Below are 15,241 nucleotides of genomic sequence, written 5' to 3'. Positions count from 1 at the left end.
TAAATCTCATTGAGTAGCAGCTAGCTTTTTATTGCCTGCCTACATTTAGGGTGCGTGAAAATCCGAGCTGCAGACTGCACACTACCGTAGAGCAGCGCAGCCCTCTCACCTCAGAAGGAATTACATCTACAGAAAGGTGACTTTCAGCTCTACAACAATCACCCTATAATGCCCTTGGTGGCCACTTTTTTTTTTAACCCCAGTTTCTTAAAAATGGAATATTGAGGAATTATCTCGACTTTCAAGGAACAGATTCAGGCAACTTCGAAATTGTTCCCACGCTAGAAAATGAAAGTACTGAGGCTTTCTGAACATCTCTCATAGCATCTGCTCAGTATTCAGTAATTTGATGACCACTGAGAACAACCAGGCAATGCTGCATCAACACTGGGAATTATAATAGAGAAATATACCATTGCCTGTTCATTTAAAGGAAACATAAAGTTAGCAGGTCACTTACGACAGCGCGGACCCCGTACTGCTTTTCGACTTTGTCTTTCAGCTGCTTGAAGCAAGCCTCCATCCGCTCGTGGAACGGCCGCAGCGCCTCCGTCACCTTCTCCCCGTGAATGCGGATGCCCTCTGCCAGGAACGGGATCTGGAAAGCAGGGTTCACAGAATCACAGAATCAATCAGGTTGGAAGAGCCCTCTGGGGTCATTGAGTCCAACCATTGCCCTGACACCACCATGGCAACTAGACCATGGCACTAAGTGCCATGTCCAGGCTTTTCTCAAACCCCTCCAGAGATGGTGACTCCACCACCTCCCTGGGCAGCCCCTTCCAATGGCTAATGACCCTTGCTGAGAAGAAATGCTTCCTAAAGTCCAACCTGACCCTCCCCTGGCGAAGCTTGAGGCTGTGTCCTCTTGTCCTATCGCTAGTTGCCTGGGAGAAGAGGCCGACTCCCACTCCGCTACAACCTCCCTTCAGGTAGTTGTAGACTGCAATAAGGTCACCTCTGAGCCTCCTCTTCTCCAGGCTAAACAACAATATTTATTAATAAAGCATATAGGTTTAGATACTATACATTTCTCCTTAGAAAAAATTATTTTATTTTCTTCGGGAACAAAACAGAAGAGGAAAAAAAAAATTAATTCTCTTTTGTAACTGAAAATAAAAATTTATCTTCAAGGCTTCTGTCACAAAACATCCATGCCAACACGGGATTATATAATGAGTTCATAGTGTGGAGGTGTAGCTGACCTTTTAAAATGTTTTAAGAGAGACATTTTTATTCCCACAGCTATCCAGACATACCATTAGACTTTTCTACCTCCAGCTTAGGAAAAATATTTCCTCTTCCAGGTCCGTTTCAGTGCTCTGATTCTAACTTAGATATTCTCTGCAGCAATCAAGCTAAGAGACTGCTTCTTAATAATTCATAATTAAATCATAATACTGATTAAAACCAGATCTTTCTAATAAGACTGAGCAGCAATCAGAAGGAGTAGCTTTATTAGTAAGGGGAATAATAAATATACATATGAATTACAGATGAACAAACTCAAGAAATCTTATCAAGATGATTCTCTGTTATTTGGCACTATTTAAACGGACACAGTTTCTTCTCCTAGAAGACTACAAAGAGAAGTAAGAATAATGACAAATTTTTTACTGTAGCCACTTCTATTTATAGCCATATGAATTTGCACTCTACAAAAATTAAGCGTTAAAATAAAAAAAAATTTCCCTGCTCTGAATAAGTAAACGAATTTCCAAATTTTCATAATTATCAGACCACACTGTCACCCTCCTATTTTGCAGGGGCAAGCAGTCACTTGGCTTATTTATTTAAAAGAACCTGCTGACTTTTAAAATGGATTCTTTTAAAAAAGTCAAATTACCAAGATGAAGTACACGTGGTGTCTGAAGCTCCAGCTCTGAGATAATTTTTACAAACAGAAATTGCACTAATGAGCCTGTCCTAGGGAGCAGCCGTCTCCAAGTCAGAAAATCAAACAATATGAAATAAATGACATTTTTTGTAGGGAAATGTTCCAGTCAGGAAAAAAAAAATGTAGGTGCTTCCTTCTGTGCTCCAAACTGAAGATGCTAAGGAGGGTTTCACTGTTGGTATACACCAACCAGCCGTGGAGAGCTTCTGGCACTTGGAGAAGCAAAACAGTAGGAGGGTTGATGGCCAGGTCTGCTGGAGTGAGGGTGGGTTGGGCTGGGAGAATGTGAGCACCTAAAGGCTGGTGGTCTCCTGGTACAGGAACTGTCAAGAGATCAGGGAACAGGCAAGAGGAGGCACCAACTGTAAGGGAATGAAAGAAGACCAGAAACCACAGAAGAAGAGGAGGAAAAGGCTTGTTTTTCCTTGAGAGAAGCTGAATTTAATGAACTTGCATGGCTTTGCTACAAAATTTATGTGAGATTTCCAAGTCAGGATATTTGGTCTCCCTGTCCAAGACCACTTAATCCTTTAAGTGTTTATCAAGTACAGAAAGAAAGTACCTTCCATTTCTGCGTCACCTCCTTGTACTAACTTCAAAATTCTTCCTACATCTCCTCTCCAGACATCGACACAGGGAGATCTGCTGACGAGCGACACTGAATTTTAAACCTATATGAATCTTCGTCAGATGTGGAGACAGAGGCAGAATTCTGCCACATTCATGATGTTGCCAATTCATTTGGCTTTGGGGCAAGGGGTGGGTTTGCTCATGGCTCTATTGCAAAAGGCCCTACAGGGCGTCCTTACCTTTGGAGAGGTGAACAAAAAAATGAAGGTAACATAAGCAGCTGAGCTAGAAATGAATGAGCTGAATTAGAAAGGAAACCAGCTCCAGACAGCACTTATTTCATAACTCTAATCTTTGTTGACTTTAAAACTCTAAGTACCACTGTAACTTAAAATTATACCCTGATATTTTTATTTTTTTTTTTAAAGATCTTGATCTGTTTGGCTGAAAAGAATGAAAAAGCTACATAGATTTGAATTACTAAAATTCATCTTAAATTTTAAATCTTAAAAGAAAATCTTTCCTAACAACGGTATCATAAAATATGATCGTAAAAACTTAGTTTGGGAGCTACAATTCTTTCAGCTATGTAGAAGTAGTGCAAGATTTTTATGTGACATACTAGTTTTGGTATGCTGTAAATACATTAGCTAAATGCAGAGTGACTAATGTCATCAATCATCCGTTTCATTACCAACATTTCAATCAATCATTTCATTATCTTCATGCTAAAATAAAAGATCAGCCTGAAATGATGTAGTTGCACGGAAACATTTTTTTCTAAGTTGAAAAAGCACCGAGATGGACACAAATGGACATTGCTTTCCTACTGATATTTATCTGAAAAAATAATAGGAAAAAAAGTGTAATTAAAGTTCACAGGAATTATAAAAGGACAATGTCAGAGGAACAAAGCACAAGGGAGACAGGCAAGGTAGGGGGATAGGAAAAAAAAAGGTAGGGAGATAGAAAAAAAAAGAAATGTAACTCGTCAGCTGATAATATGATTGTCAGGCTACTATTTCATATATCCAGATTGATTTATACAGCATAAAGAAAATCTCCACGTGATTACAAAACCCCAAGTCCCACATTATTGAAAAAGGAAAACTCATTTTTGCTTTCAATCAACGCCAAGCCGGGGATGAATTCAGACCACTGCCTCACTTGGGGAAGTTTCCAGAACAAGTCCCGCTCCTGACAGCAGCTGGCTGCCCACCCCACTCCCATCCCCTTCTGCTGCCTGGTTCTGGAAAATGAAATAATGTGAGAGGAGGTTTAAGTCTTAGGATACACTTAGGTATACGACACCTCTAAGGCAGTTTAAAAGCACTGATTTCCACCACGCAATGGCAAGACCTTGTAGCGAAAAGAATTTTCAGATACAGTTTTTGATCCCTTTTCCCTATTTTTCTGCTTCCTATTGTTTTAGAACTACAATACTGATGGGAAATTATGTATTTAAAACCACTGAATAATTAAAATACAATGTGATTAGCTGCCATACATATTTCCAAATAGTAATATTAATACACAAATGTTACCAAAGTGAATCTTTGCTGAGGAAAAGTGTGTTTGCAATTCATTTGAAGTATCGCTATCAGAGGCAAAGACACAGAGCTGACATGAAGTTAAGTCTTCTGGGATCAAATTATTTTCCTCTATAAAACTTAAAGCTCCTAAAATCTCATCTTCTGTAAAAGCTCACAAGAAAATAAATAAAGAAATAAATATTTTTTTTTTGCAGACCAAAAGAGTTTTTATTCAGTGATAGTTTTATGGTCTTCAGAGGATTTTTTTTTTTTTTTAGTTCTGTATCTTTGGTTCTACAACCTCTAAGATTGAAACCTATAGAAATGTAAATTATTCCCTTTATAATAAAGACAAAATTGAATATAAAAAGATTCAATGATGCACTTTCTTCTTCTGTAGGAAAAACAATTCCAATCATATTGGCATTTTTTTGGTTACCATAAAATTATCTCCAGACCACTGGAAAATGTCCAGCATACAACTATGGAACAAAATTGGAATTGTTTCTTGTTTGTCCTGAAAAATATTCTTTGGTACATGTAAATGCAGTTGTTCACGCAAGAGGGAGTTCCTGCTTTGCCTCAGGCACTGGGCTGGAAACCTGGGTTCTGTTCCTGGTTCTGGAAATACCACTTGTGGGACTGTACATTTAAATGATTTCTGCTCTAATATGTCATCATAAAAACACCAGGTATTTCCCATGCTTTATGAATCACCAGTGGTTTTGTACCACGTTAAGTTCTATAGCAAATGAAGGAAAGGTTTCACAATGGTGAATTTGCTAAATATTTCGCAAGTTAATTTTTGCAACTCTCCCATTTAATATTCTGTGCTAAAAGGTACTGTAAGTATATGTAGAAAGCTTAATAAATGGAAAATAAATGTGCACGCAGGAGGAGGGATTGAGGGTTAGGCATTTCGCCTTACTGTCCGAGAAGAATTTCTGAAATCAGCCTTAGAAAATTAAAATGCCAAACTAAATTGCCAATAATACTAACCAACATTATTACAAAATACCTTCTCACTTGATATAGATGGGGTATTTTCACTGTATTATGGTTACCAAAAAAAAAAAAAAAAAAAGAGGTTGATCACATTTGTTCCTTGCAGGTTTATCAAATGACAAATGATGTCAGGTTTGAAAAGATGAACTTTAGCTCAAGTTCCAAGACAGTTTTAAATGGCAAAGAAGTGTACTCGGGGCGAACAGTTTAATGTCTGAATTTTCTCAAAGGTGACACTAAACTGTTGTTGTACGGCAGTTGGCCCCAACCAGCCTGACTTCAAATGTCTTACCTGCCAAGCGATCAAATCCTTCAGTTTTTCAATCTTGTCATGATCTTCTGGATGCTCGTGCATATATTTTTCAGTAAAAAAAGCCTGGTCGAGAGAGAGAAATGAGCAGTTATTTCAGAAAATGAATCAACATCTACCATGGAAGAATTACCTATAGCAAAGATAAATGAATCAACCCAAAAGTTCTGCAAAATAGCAGTAATAGGTACAAACCCAAATGAAAATCTAGAAAGAGATATTGAATTTAACAATGTTTTAAGATTAAGACATCAATCTCTCATGAGCAGTAAAGTGGGCAGATGAGCATGTGGTGACCAAGACCAAATCTCGTGGGCAACCCTGAAGAGGACTTTGGCATGTCTCTGAAATGTCTTTCTAGCAACTCCCAGGACACAAGAAATTTTGGTAGATGAAATGGGTGAGAGTTACAGAAGGACATAAAATGGATGGATACGGTGACATGTTGGTTTGCATATACCTTCTCCATTTATGTTACAAAATACATGTAGCTTCACGTGAGTACACACTGGAAATGCCATTAGTAAGCAATTGTCCACCACGTTCCTACATAAGTACTCTTGCTGCTAAACACACCGACTTGTACATCAAGTGTAGCAAGGCAAAAATGTCTCCATAACTATCAAAAGTCATTAAAAATGGCAAGTTTTAAGCAATGTTCTACGAAGCACATATGAGGGTACACTCACATAGTGTTTATCTACAAATACACACACACACACACATCCTGCAGCATTCCTGGAGAGCCCAGGCTCAAAGAGGTGAAGCACTGCAGGACAGATAATTTTGACGTTACCTTCTCATAGTTCGTGAACCCTCCCATGACTGCAGGATCCACAATGCCGTTAAGTAGCATGGAGAGAGGGTTAATGGGTAGATTTGGATCATTTAAATGCTGTTGAACCATATTATTGATCTTATCGTTTGTTAGCTGCATGGTTTCTATTGCGTTTTCCAGTGGACTGATTTCAACCTAAAATAAAAACAAAAGGAGGTTTTAATCAAGGAGCAGAGTTTTCAATCTGTTACCAAACTACCACAATTAGAAACATTTCAGGAATTTCAGAACAAAAGATATTTCAACCAATATTTAACAGAAAGGGTGGTTTAGCTATTTGATATCTATATACTGCGGTAACTGATAGGATAAATCAATATCAGTGGAGAAAGTTAAATGCGTTTCACTGCATTTGGATGGATTACATCTCAGCACAACATTTAGAAAGGCTCTGACAGCAACCACGTGAGCTTTTTGGAGGATTATGGAGAACATCAGAGATTACGAGTTGGTGAGTTTTAGCAGTACAAAGAAAATCCAGATTAATGTAACAGTAAGAAAGAAACGATAACTTTATGTGGATTTTCTGATGGAAAATGTAATCCTAAGCAGCTCAAAAATCAAGAAGATATTTTTGCAGTGATTATTTTGGTGTATTTCCAAGGAAATGGAGTTTAATATGTTGAAGAAATGACTCCTAAGCTATCTGCTGTGGTTTTCCCCATGAGGTCACCTTTTCTTCATCTGAACGTTGATAACTGAAGGAAGACGTTTTCTTTCTCGCACAGCCTGGACTTCAGGGAAGAGAGCTCCTCAGAGGTCTTCCTGGGATGAATTAACTCTTATACTGTGTAAAACTTGCTTTATTTTAACTGACTGATCTCCATCTACTATTTATGACCAGATATTGTGAGTTTCAGAATGACAGTTGCTTATATTTAAAAAACAGTATTAAAAATCTGTAAAATGTTGCTGAAATATGTACATTTAGTGAATGGGCTAAAACCGACTAACTTGCAGCAACCCACAGTGTAGACAGTCCTCACCAGGAGACTTACGTCATAGCCTACTTATATTAAAAAAATTATGTGGTAGGAATAGAAAAGGAAGGTTAATTGAGGGCTGTGAGGAAAATGCAAGTGTATATTTGATTACACCCTAATTTACATAAATGCTACATAAACAAAGCAGCACTTCTACCTGGCTATCAGTTGCTTGCCATGTTTCTGAGAACCACTTGTAATCAAATCGCTTTGGTTGTTACTCTTACACCTGCCATCTGATTACATCAAGGATGTTTTAATTAGCATTTTTAAAAGTATGCCTGGTGAATTATTCGGGAAGGCGGGTAACGAGCCCGGTGTTGCTGCTGTGGCTGCGGAGCAGACCAGGCTCAGGCAGACAGATGACAACCACCCTTCAGAGCTGAATTTGCTACGAGTGAAATTCAGACAGGGAAAGCGAGACCATATTCAACATCAGATTCGGCAAGAACCGTTGTGAACATCATATGCTAAATTTAGGATTCTGTCATTTGTATTAATGGGCGTGTAACTATGCAATAATTTGTTGATGAACCATTGCTTTTAAAGCTCTTGAATATCTGCAGAAATTAGCACTCACCGAGCTGACAGACATCTTTTTTGACGTTTCTATATCAGCAATCATGGCTTTCTTTATCATTCTTCTTTCTTTTACTACTTTTATAATCCTCCCTCTAAGTTTTTAAAAGCAGATAGAGGACTGCAGTTCCCATCCTACTGCTACAAGCTGTGCTTTGGACCTTACTGAAAGCTATTTATTAAAAACATCTATACCTGTAAATTATGAGCTTTGTTCCAAGCAGCTTGCTGACTCTGGACACTACACAATCTATTCAGGGCAAATGGAAATGATACACTCCTGATACATTTGCAACAGTAAAAAATAAGTGTTCTAGGCCAGGTTGGATGGGGCTTGGAGCAACCTGGTCTGGTGGAAGGTGTCCCTGACCGTGGCAGAGGGGTTGGAACTAGATATCTTTAAGGTCCCTTCCAACTCTAACCATTCTATGATAAAATTAAACATCAAAACACAATAGACATTAGTGTTCACACTTTTAAAAAACAAGTATAATTCAAAATCCGGTTTCTAATTCACTGGCTGGCCTCAGCCAGTTTTTCCCCTACAACTACCTGTGTCCAGCTAAAACAAATCAGATACAGAATAATGAATGTGTGCAACAAATTCCTTGCAGATAATGGACAGATTGAAAAGGTTTAGGTAAGAGTACTCAGAAGAAATTTAAAAAGCAAATAGATTTAAGGAAATTACGCATGTTCCTATGGGTTATGTAACAGAATACACCACACTTATTAAATTACTCTGTTCTCTCAGCACTGATTTGATATGATCTCACCTCTTCCTTTAAAGATATTCTAGTTCCATCAATAAAATACAAAATGTGCAAAGCTACTTTAATACATCGTGTTTAGTAAAACATCAATAACATCTGTATCCATAACCAAAATGTAGCATTACGGGGATGTAAACCTCGTGATCGCGCTTCCAGCGTTCTAGTTGACGGAAATCTTGAAGAAAGTCAATACCAATTTTGCAGTAACTATGCCAGAGCTAGGTCAAAAGTTATCCGTTGCCGTCTTCCCACATGTTATTAAGTTCCATTCCGGTATCATTTTTCAGCTCTGTGACTAATATAATCCTTACTTACAAAAAGCTCGCAGAAAGCACTCTCCCAGGATTTACGCACATTTCACTGACAAGCACGGCGTTAAAGGTACACGTATACAAACTGCCTGCACAAAGCAGCCTGTCAGGCTCTGCTCTTAACTCGTAACGAAAACAGACTTCCATCAGATTTGCCACCCTTTATAACCACCACTTTTTTTGCAATCATGAAGATAAATACAATCTTCTCTATCAGGATTATACTGAAAATACAAAATTCATTAAAAATTCAATGTGTTTTATTCAGCTGCCTATTACTGTCAAACATCACATTCATATTCTGTTACTATAGATACCATAGTAATTTTCTGCATTACTTCTGTTCATCTAAACACAACTGTCCAACATAACCCTCAATGGAGCAATGAAAAAGGTTTTAATTAATCATATGCAAATTGTTCTTTTCCTTTAAAAATAAGCCTCACAAGAGAGATGTAAAAACTGCGGTAACAATGTTTTTATTGCTACTTAAAAATTACTGCTGCATAAGAATAATTTAATCTTAAATGCATTTAATGGATATGTCTTATCTAAACAGTCTAAATGGCAGAACAGAGAAATGCGTAATTTGGAGTTACTCTGGGAGGTTGCTAGGGTATAGTTTAGCTAAATATGGAGAAGGAACAAAAACAACCTTTAATCATAAGTGATAAGTACAGAAGAGATGCAGACACATACAATGCATTCGTTTTATGGTGTATTTTAAATAAATTATAATCAAAATAAGTATAGAGAAGAGATGCAGACACATACAATGCATTCGATTTATGGTATATTTTAAATAAATTACAATCCAAGTACCCAAAATTACAATCCAAGTACCCAGATCCTCTTTTCCAAAATTCAGATTAGTTTCATTTTGATGTAGCAGGGTTCCCCTACACCACACCTCAGGTCCCTCTTCACTTCGGGCACATGGCTTAGGCCACAGGCTCACCCGCTGAAAGCCACAACTACATTAGAAAAGTACTTGAAGGAGTTGATGGGACCTTGCCCGAAAGGCCTGGCAGAGCCAGCCCGCACCTCCTTCTCTCTGGAGTGGAGAAGCATCACTTGGGTCACCCTCAGTCAACAATCAGCAAGTGCCCTTGTCTTAGGATGCCAGATACAGCCACATTGATGCTCACAGAACTGAAGCACAGTCATACAGAAATATAAAGGCTCCCTGGGGCTGCAAGAGCCCCATCCTTTTATGAAATCTCAATAAAACCAAACTGATCTTACCATGAAAACTGATTTGACTTCAAACCACCTCAGAATCCCTGGTAATTTATACGCTGTCACATAGATGGTCCTCTCAATCCACATATTCTGCAAATATAACATAAACATCACGTTATCAGATTGATAGCTTTTATCTCAAGCAAAGCCTTAAAACGTTACCATCAGGAAAAGGAACCACAGTATGAGGGACATTACAGAGCCAGGGGGAAATTTCCAGTGGAATCTGCTTGGGGAAATGATGGAGCAGCGCCGATTCCAACCTGATAACGTGATTTAGTAGAGAACAACTGCTCTCCTACCAAAGGAGAGCACAATGTAAAAGATCCACCTGTTTTACTGGACTGTCATTTTTCCCACGTAACTGGGATTACGGATCTGTAATTTAACATCTCTTCCTTCACACGTGTCTATTTGGTTCATAATCAATGTCAAAGACATCTCTCAATCTGATTTTGTTAGAACTGGTATACGTTGGTAGTTCATCCTACTTATCGTGAGGCTTTTTTAAAACAGAATTGTTTATTCCACCCTCCATTAACAGAAGAGCTTTCAAAGTGACTTAGATATACCTAAATATTTTAATCTATACTCCAATCATACTGTAAACTGTGGTGCTCTCCAGCATTATGGTTTCAGAAAAAGAGGTTTCCTGCCTCCTCAGCTGATCCCACGCAGATCAGCAAATCAGCAATTTTTGATACAACAGCCACCAAGAAAAGCCAAAGACACTAAAGGAGTCTCTGAATGAATACCCAGTCTTGGCTGTAGGAAACCAAATACTCAGCATTTATTGGCCCACTGGTTAGGTTAGAGCCTGCTACAACACAGAAAACCAAGTTCTTTGCTCAAGAAACGATTCATTAATTTATTACCTTAATTACTACTACTACTTTACTACTAACTGCGCCCACCAGAACCCCTGTGAATAAAATGGTGTCTATAAAAAAAAGAGCAATCTACTTGATGTAACCTGTTGTAAACATTTTGATGAATAGAGGCTGTGCTTAAAGGGAGTTTTATTGACCATTAGATGAAACATATGGTTTAGTAGGAAAAAAAAAAGGTTAAAAAAAGGTATTGCTGCAAAAAGATGTTCAGGAGGTGCCTGACTAGAATCTTCATGGCAAGAAAAGCATTGGCAAGAGACATCTATCTTTTCAGGTATAACCTATTTAAATGTCTTTCTTAAAATAGTTGTTTTTTTAATGAAATAAAGACAGTTTTGTCCATTTTTTCTATTGCTATAAACTAGAACACGATAAATTGGTTTAATTGAATTTCTATGACAAATAATTACATTTAAACCTAGAATTTGTTTTTCAACAACCGAAACATAAGGAATGGTTCAGATTCTCAAAATGAAGGGGAGTAAACAAGGAAACCCCTAAAAGTACTCTTTTTTTTTTTTTTTTTTTACCGCAAATTCATTGTCCGGGTTTTTCTCTCCTTTTCGAACAGGGCGTGAATACTCAAACCGTTGGACTTCATTCACCCTATAGAAACTGGAAAAAGGGAAAAGCACAATCAAAATCAAATATATCTGTTTAGCAATTGCTGCTAAACTCTAGTACTAGAGAAAAAGTTTCTGCATAAATATAAAATGATTATGAAATCATTGTTTTTCAGCGGCTTGGATGGAATCTCTGCTAATATTAAGAATACTCATGAAATGTCCTCTCAATTACTACCCTCCTTGGCTGTGCACAGATTTGGTATACAACAACAACTAGTTTAAACGTTATAAAGGAGACTGATAAAATTGCACAATCAACCCAAACTCACCTCACAATTTGTTCCGACACTGGCCTGTGAAATTTAGATGGTAAATCCAGTTTGGGCTTCACAGTAAAGCACTGAATATCTGAATTCAGGGGTTAAGAACTGAAAAGCGAATTTCAAACACGCAGAACAGGCAGCTCAACGGGAATGCAATGAAAGGACAGAACAACAAAATTAATGTATTACACCCATAAGGGTAGAAGTGCAACGGTCTCTGGCTTGCGTTGGCCATAAGCCCTTGGCCAGTGCAGCTGCAGGAGCTGCTGTACCACCCAAGGATACACTGGCCGGAGGAGTTCTTAATGTCGTCACCCGGTGGAGATGTCGTTTTCATTTTCTCTGCATTTGGAAACTGAGTCAGTAACCTTGCCTCGAAGTCTTCGCGGCGTTCATACTCCTTTCCCCGGTAAATGAAGACTTTGTTCTGGAAATAAATTGAGAGCTGAAATGCCAATACCAGTCTCCTCAGTAACAAACTGGGATCTCAGAAGCCTTGACTCCAATGCTGTTAAGTGAGAAATTTTACACTCCTCACACTATGATATAATCAATAGTTTACAAATATTTCATGACAATTCAATAAAGCACAAATGGGATTTCCTTACCTCCAATTCAGTACTGAGATCATTAAGCACGTGCTTACTGGTAGGCATATGTAGAAACCACACTAAATTCAACAGGATAAAATACATGATTTCAAGGAGCTATAAAATAGGTGCCCAGTGAAAATGTATTAAGATAAATTATGTCCTCTACCAAATCCAAGATCTCCCTCTAATTCCTCTGATCCACCTTCCAGAGCTAATGGTGGAATGGATGTAAATAAACAGAATTTGGCTTTTTATTCACATGTATTTATTAAAAGGCATTGAGATGAGAAAGCAAGAGCAGCAGATGCCAAATTTAGGAGTAAGGTACAGAGACACTGACTCTTTTAGAAAGACTGATACACCCTAGACTTCATATTAGCCTATTAGATTTCTGCCATTGTACAGCTAAATTAGGTATATTGTATTTCTCAGTATTGGTTTCTTAACAATAAAGAAAATTAAGACATATTTTATACAGTCCCTTTATATCTGAACAAGCACATTAAATTCTGAAGAAAAATGTAATAGACGACTTGCATATTTTTAACTGATCGAACACATTAAAGTAAGTTTTGATATGAACGTTAACACTTGTGTCTGAATGTGCTTAACCTCATTACTCGTCTCAAAATGAACACCTGGTGAAAAAAATATACAGTACTTATTAGGAAAAGGGTGTTATGACTAGAGGTAGGAAACTGGAATAGTTCACATTTGCCCAGCTGGGTTTAGTTCTGCAATGGTGCCTTTTGAAATGCACAGTAGATGAAGGAATACTCTCTATTTGGGGAAAAAAAAAAAAAAGAAAAAAGAGCAGATGCCTAAGAAGTGTGTAATGCCTGTAATTAGTGTATATATACCTGTAATTCACAGGAAAAATAGCAATAGGAGATAAAGCTTGTACTGAGGATTTTCTCAATCAGCAAGGCACTTAATAGCCTATTTTTCAGAGTTTTTATCACTCATTCATTACAAACTGACCAACCCGTGAGGCTTTTATAAAGCATGGTGTTTTCCCACACTTACAAAAACCCCATTCAGCTGTGAAGAGAAAAAGCAGTTCAGTATTAATACACAGATCAACACTATTCTGCATCGCATCCCTTCGACTGTACAGTACAACCCAGGGCTTCGGTGGGAAAGTTGCTTTGATACACACGGCAGCTTGCACATCATCACGCCTTTGTGGCTGTTACCACCACATGGCTTGGCCAGTTTGCAGAATTGTATTGCACAAGCTTTGGGGCAGCTCGGGGTACCGACAGTAGTTGGCCTCTTCTCCCAGGCAACTAGCGATAGGACAAGAGGACACAGCCTCAAGCTTTGCCAGGGGAGGGTCAGGTTGGACATTAGGAAGCATTTCTTCTCAGAACGGGTCATTAGACATTGGAAGGGGCTGCCCAGGGAGGTGGTGGAGTCACCATCTCTGGAGGTGTTTAAGAAAAGACTGACATGGCACTTAGTACCATGGTCTAGTTGACATGGTGGTGTCAGGGCAATGGTTGGACTCGATGATCCCAGAGGGCTCTTCCAACCTGATTGATTCTGTGATTCTGTGACAGTCCCACCACCTTCCTGCACGCTCAGAGGTGCCTTGGCATGAGTTGCCCAGCCATCATGTGGAGCCCAAGCAGTGGGCTAACAGATGAGAGCTCATCTCCCAGGTTTGTTTGAGGATCTGCACACAATGGATGCTACAAAATATTCTCTTAGCCTGGCAGAAACTGCCTGGGTTCAGCTTTATTCCTTCCAGCTGCAAAGAACTGATAATTAGCTGCACTTCTCAGGAGGCATAAATGGTACAAGTACACATGTAATACAGCGTTCCAGGGTACATGGAAAGCCACATGCATCTCCTCCTTCTTGGGATGATTCAAGAATTTCAATTTCTTCACATGGGCTTCAGTCAGTTGGTGGAAAAGGAGGCTTTTTGCAAATGAACACCTGGTTAATCTAAGTAAATGTTTCACTTCTTGGGATTTTTGAAAGCATTTCTCTCCTTCCCCAAACACTTTTAAAGTTTCTGTCTGGATTTCTGATCATAAGATTTCTGTGAGGGACGATCACTCTAAGACAACTCTTTTCTGAAATCACCCTATGTTTGTTTCTTTACTTTTAATGCACCATAAATGTATATTTTACATGCACTTTTAACACACCATGAAAGCCCGGCCAACCACAATTAACCTGACAAAGGCAGCTTAACCAGCATTCACTGGATTTATCCAGTGAGCTGGGCTTCAGCATAGGCTTGGGCTTGCTCCTAGTATTTATTATTGGATAATCTGAGAGAGTTAACATGGAGTTACTCAGTTACAACCAGGAAGTCACCTCCTAAATGTGTATTGCCAGGAGGAAACCTACTACCAGCCCCTGGCCTAAGACTAGACCTGGGTTGAGAAGTCTCAGTGAACAATATTAATAATTTTATTCTCCTGTCTCTTGCACTGCCTTATCTACTGTAACTCTTCCACAGGGCGTTGGAGAGAGACTCTTCCCAAACTGAAAATCCTCAGCTCTCAAGACAGATACGAGGAGCACAGCAGCTAAATAGCTAATGTATTATTTCCATGTCACTGACAGGCAAGTGCCAGAGTCCAGAGAATCACGATACAGATGCAATTCAGATGTGTTATATCCCCACCCTTCTTTAGCCACTAGTTCAACTCCACAACAATCCTGGTGTTGGTGGAAAAAATCTAACACGTTATTTGGTTTACCGGCATCAACCCAATGACATATTGTTTTAAATTGACACGTGACTCATGAAAAATCAATGATAAAAGATTGCTTTTAAAGATATCACACACATCTCTGATATTCAGCTTC

The 15,241-nt window shown here is 38.6% G+C and overlaps 1 protein-coding gene across 2 annotated transcripts in view; it reads right to left on the bottom strand.

The window, feature by feature from the left end:
- DOCK1 (dedicator of cytokinesis 1) overlaps positions 1 to 15,241 on the bottom strand; it is a 313,699-nt gene that overhangs the window by 27,238 nt on the left and 271,220 nt on the right. For both annotated transcript variants that reach the window (XM_068400212.1, XM_068400213.1), the window contains exons 41-47: positions 12,105 to 12,246; positions 11,826 to 11,904; positions 11,461 to 11,545; positions 10,044 to 10,130; positions 6,111 to 6,287; positions 5,297 to 5,380; positions 461 to 598 (exon numbers count right to left, since the gene is read on the bottom strand). In XM_068400212.1, the coding sequence (XP_068256313.1) occupies positions 461 to 598; positions 5,297 to 5,380; positions 6,111 to 6,287; positions 10,044 to 10,130; positions 11,461 to 11,545; positions 11,826 to 11,904; positions 12,105 to 12,246 (792 nt within the window). The remainder of the gene's footprint in view (positions 1 to 460; positions 599 to 5,296; positions 5,381 to 6,110; positions 6,288 to 10,043; positions 10,131 to 11,460; positions 11,546 to 11,825; positions 11,905 to 12,104; positions 12,247 to 15,241) is intronic.

This window comes from Nyctibius grandis, chromosome 4, assembly GCF_013368605.1.
Source record: "Nyctibius grandis isolate bNycGra1 chromosome 4, bNycGra1.pri, whole genome shotgun sequence".
Taxonomy (NCBI): domain Eukaryota; kingdom Metazoa; phylum Chordata; class Aves; order Nyctibiiformes; family Nyctibiidae; genus Nyctibius; species Nyctibius grandis.
This window is presented reverse-complemented; position numbering and strand designations above follow the sequence as displayed.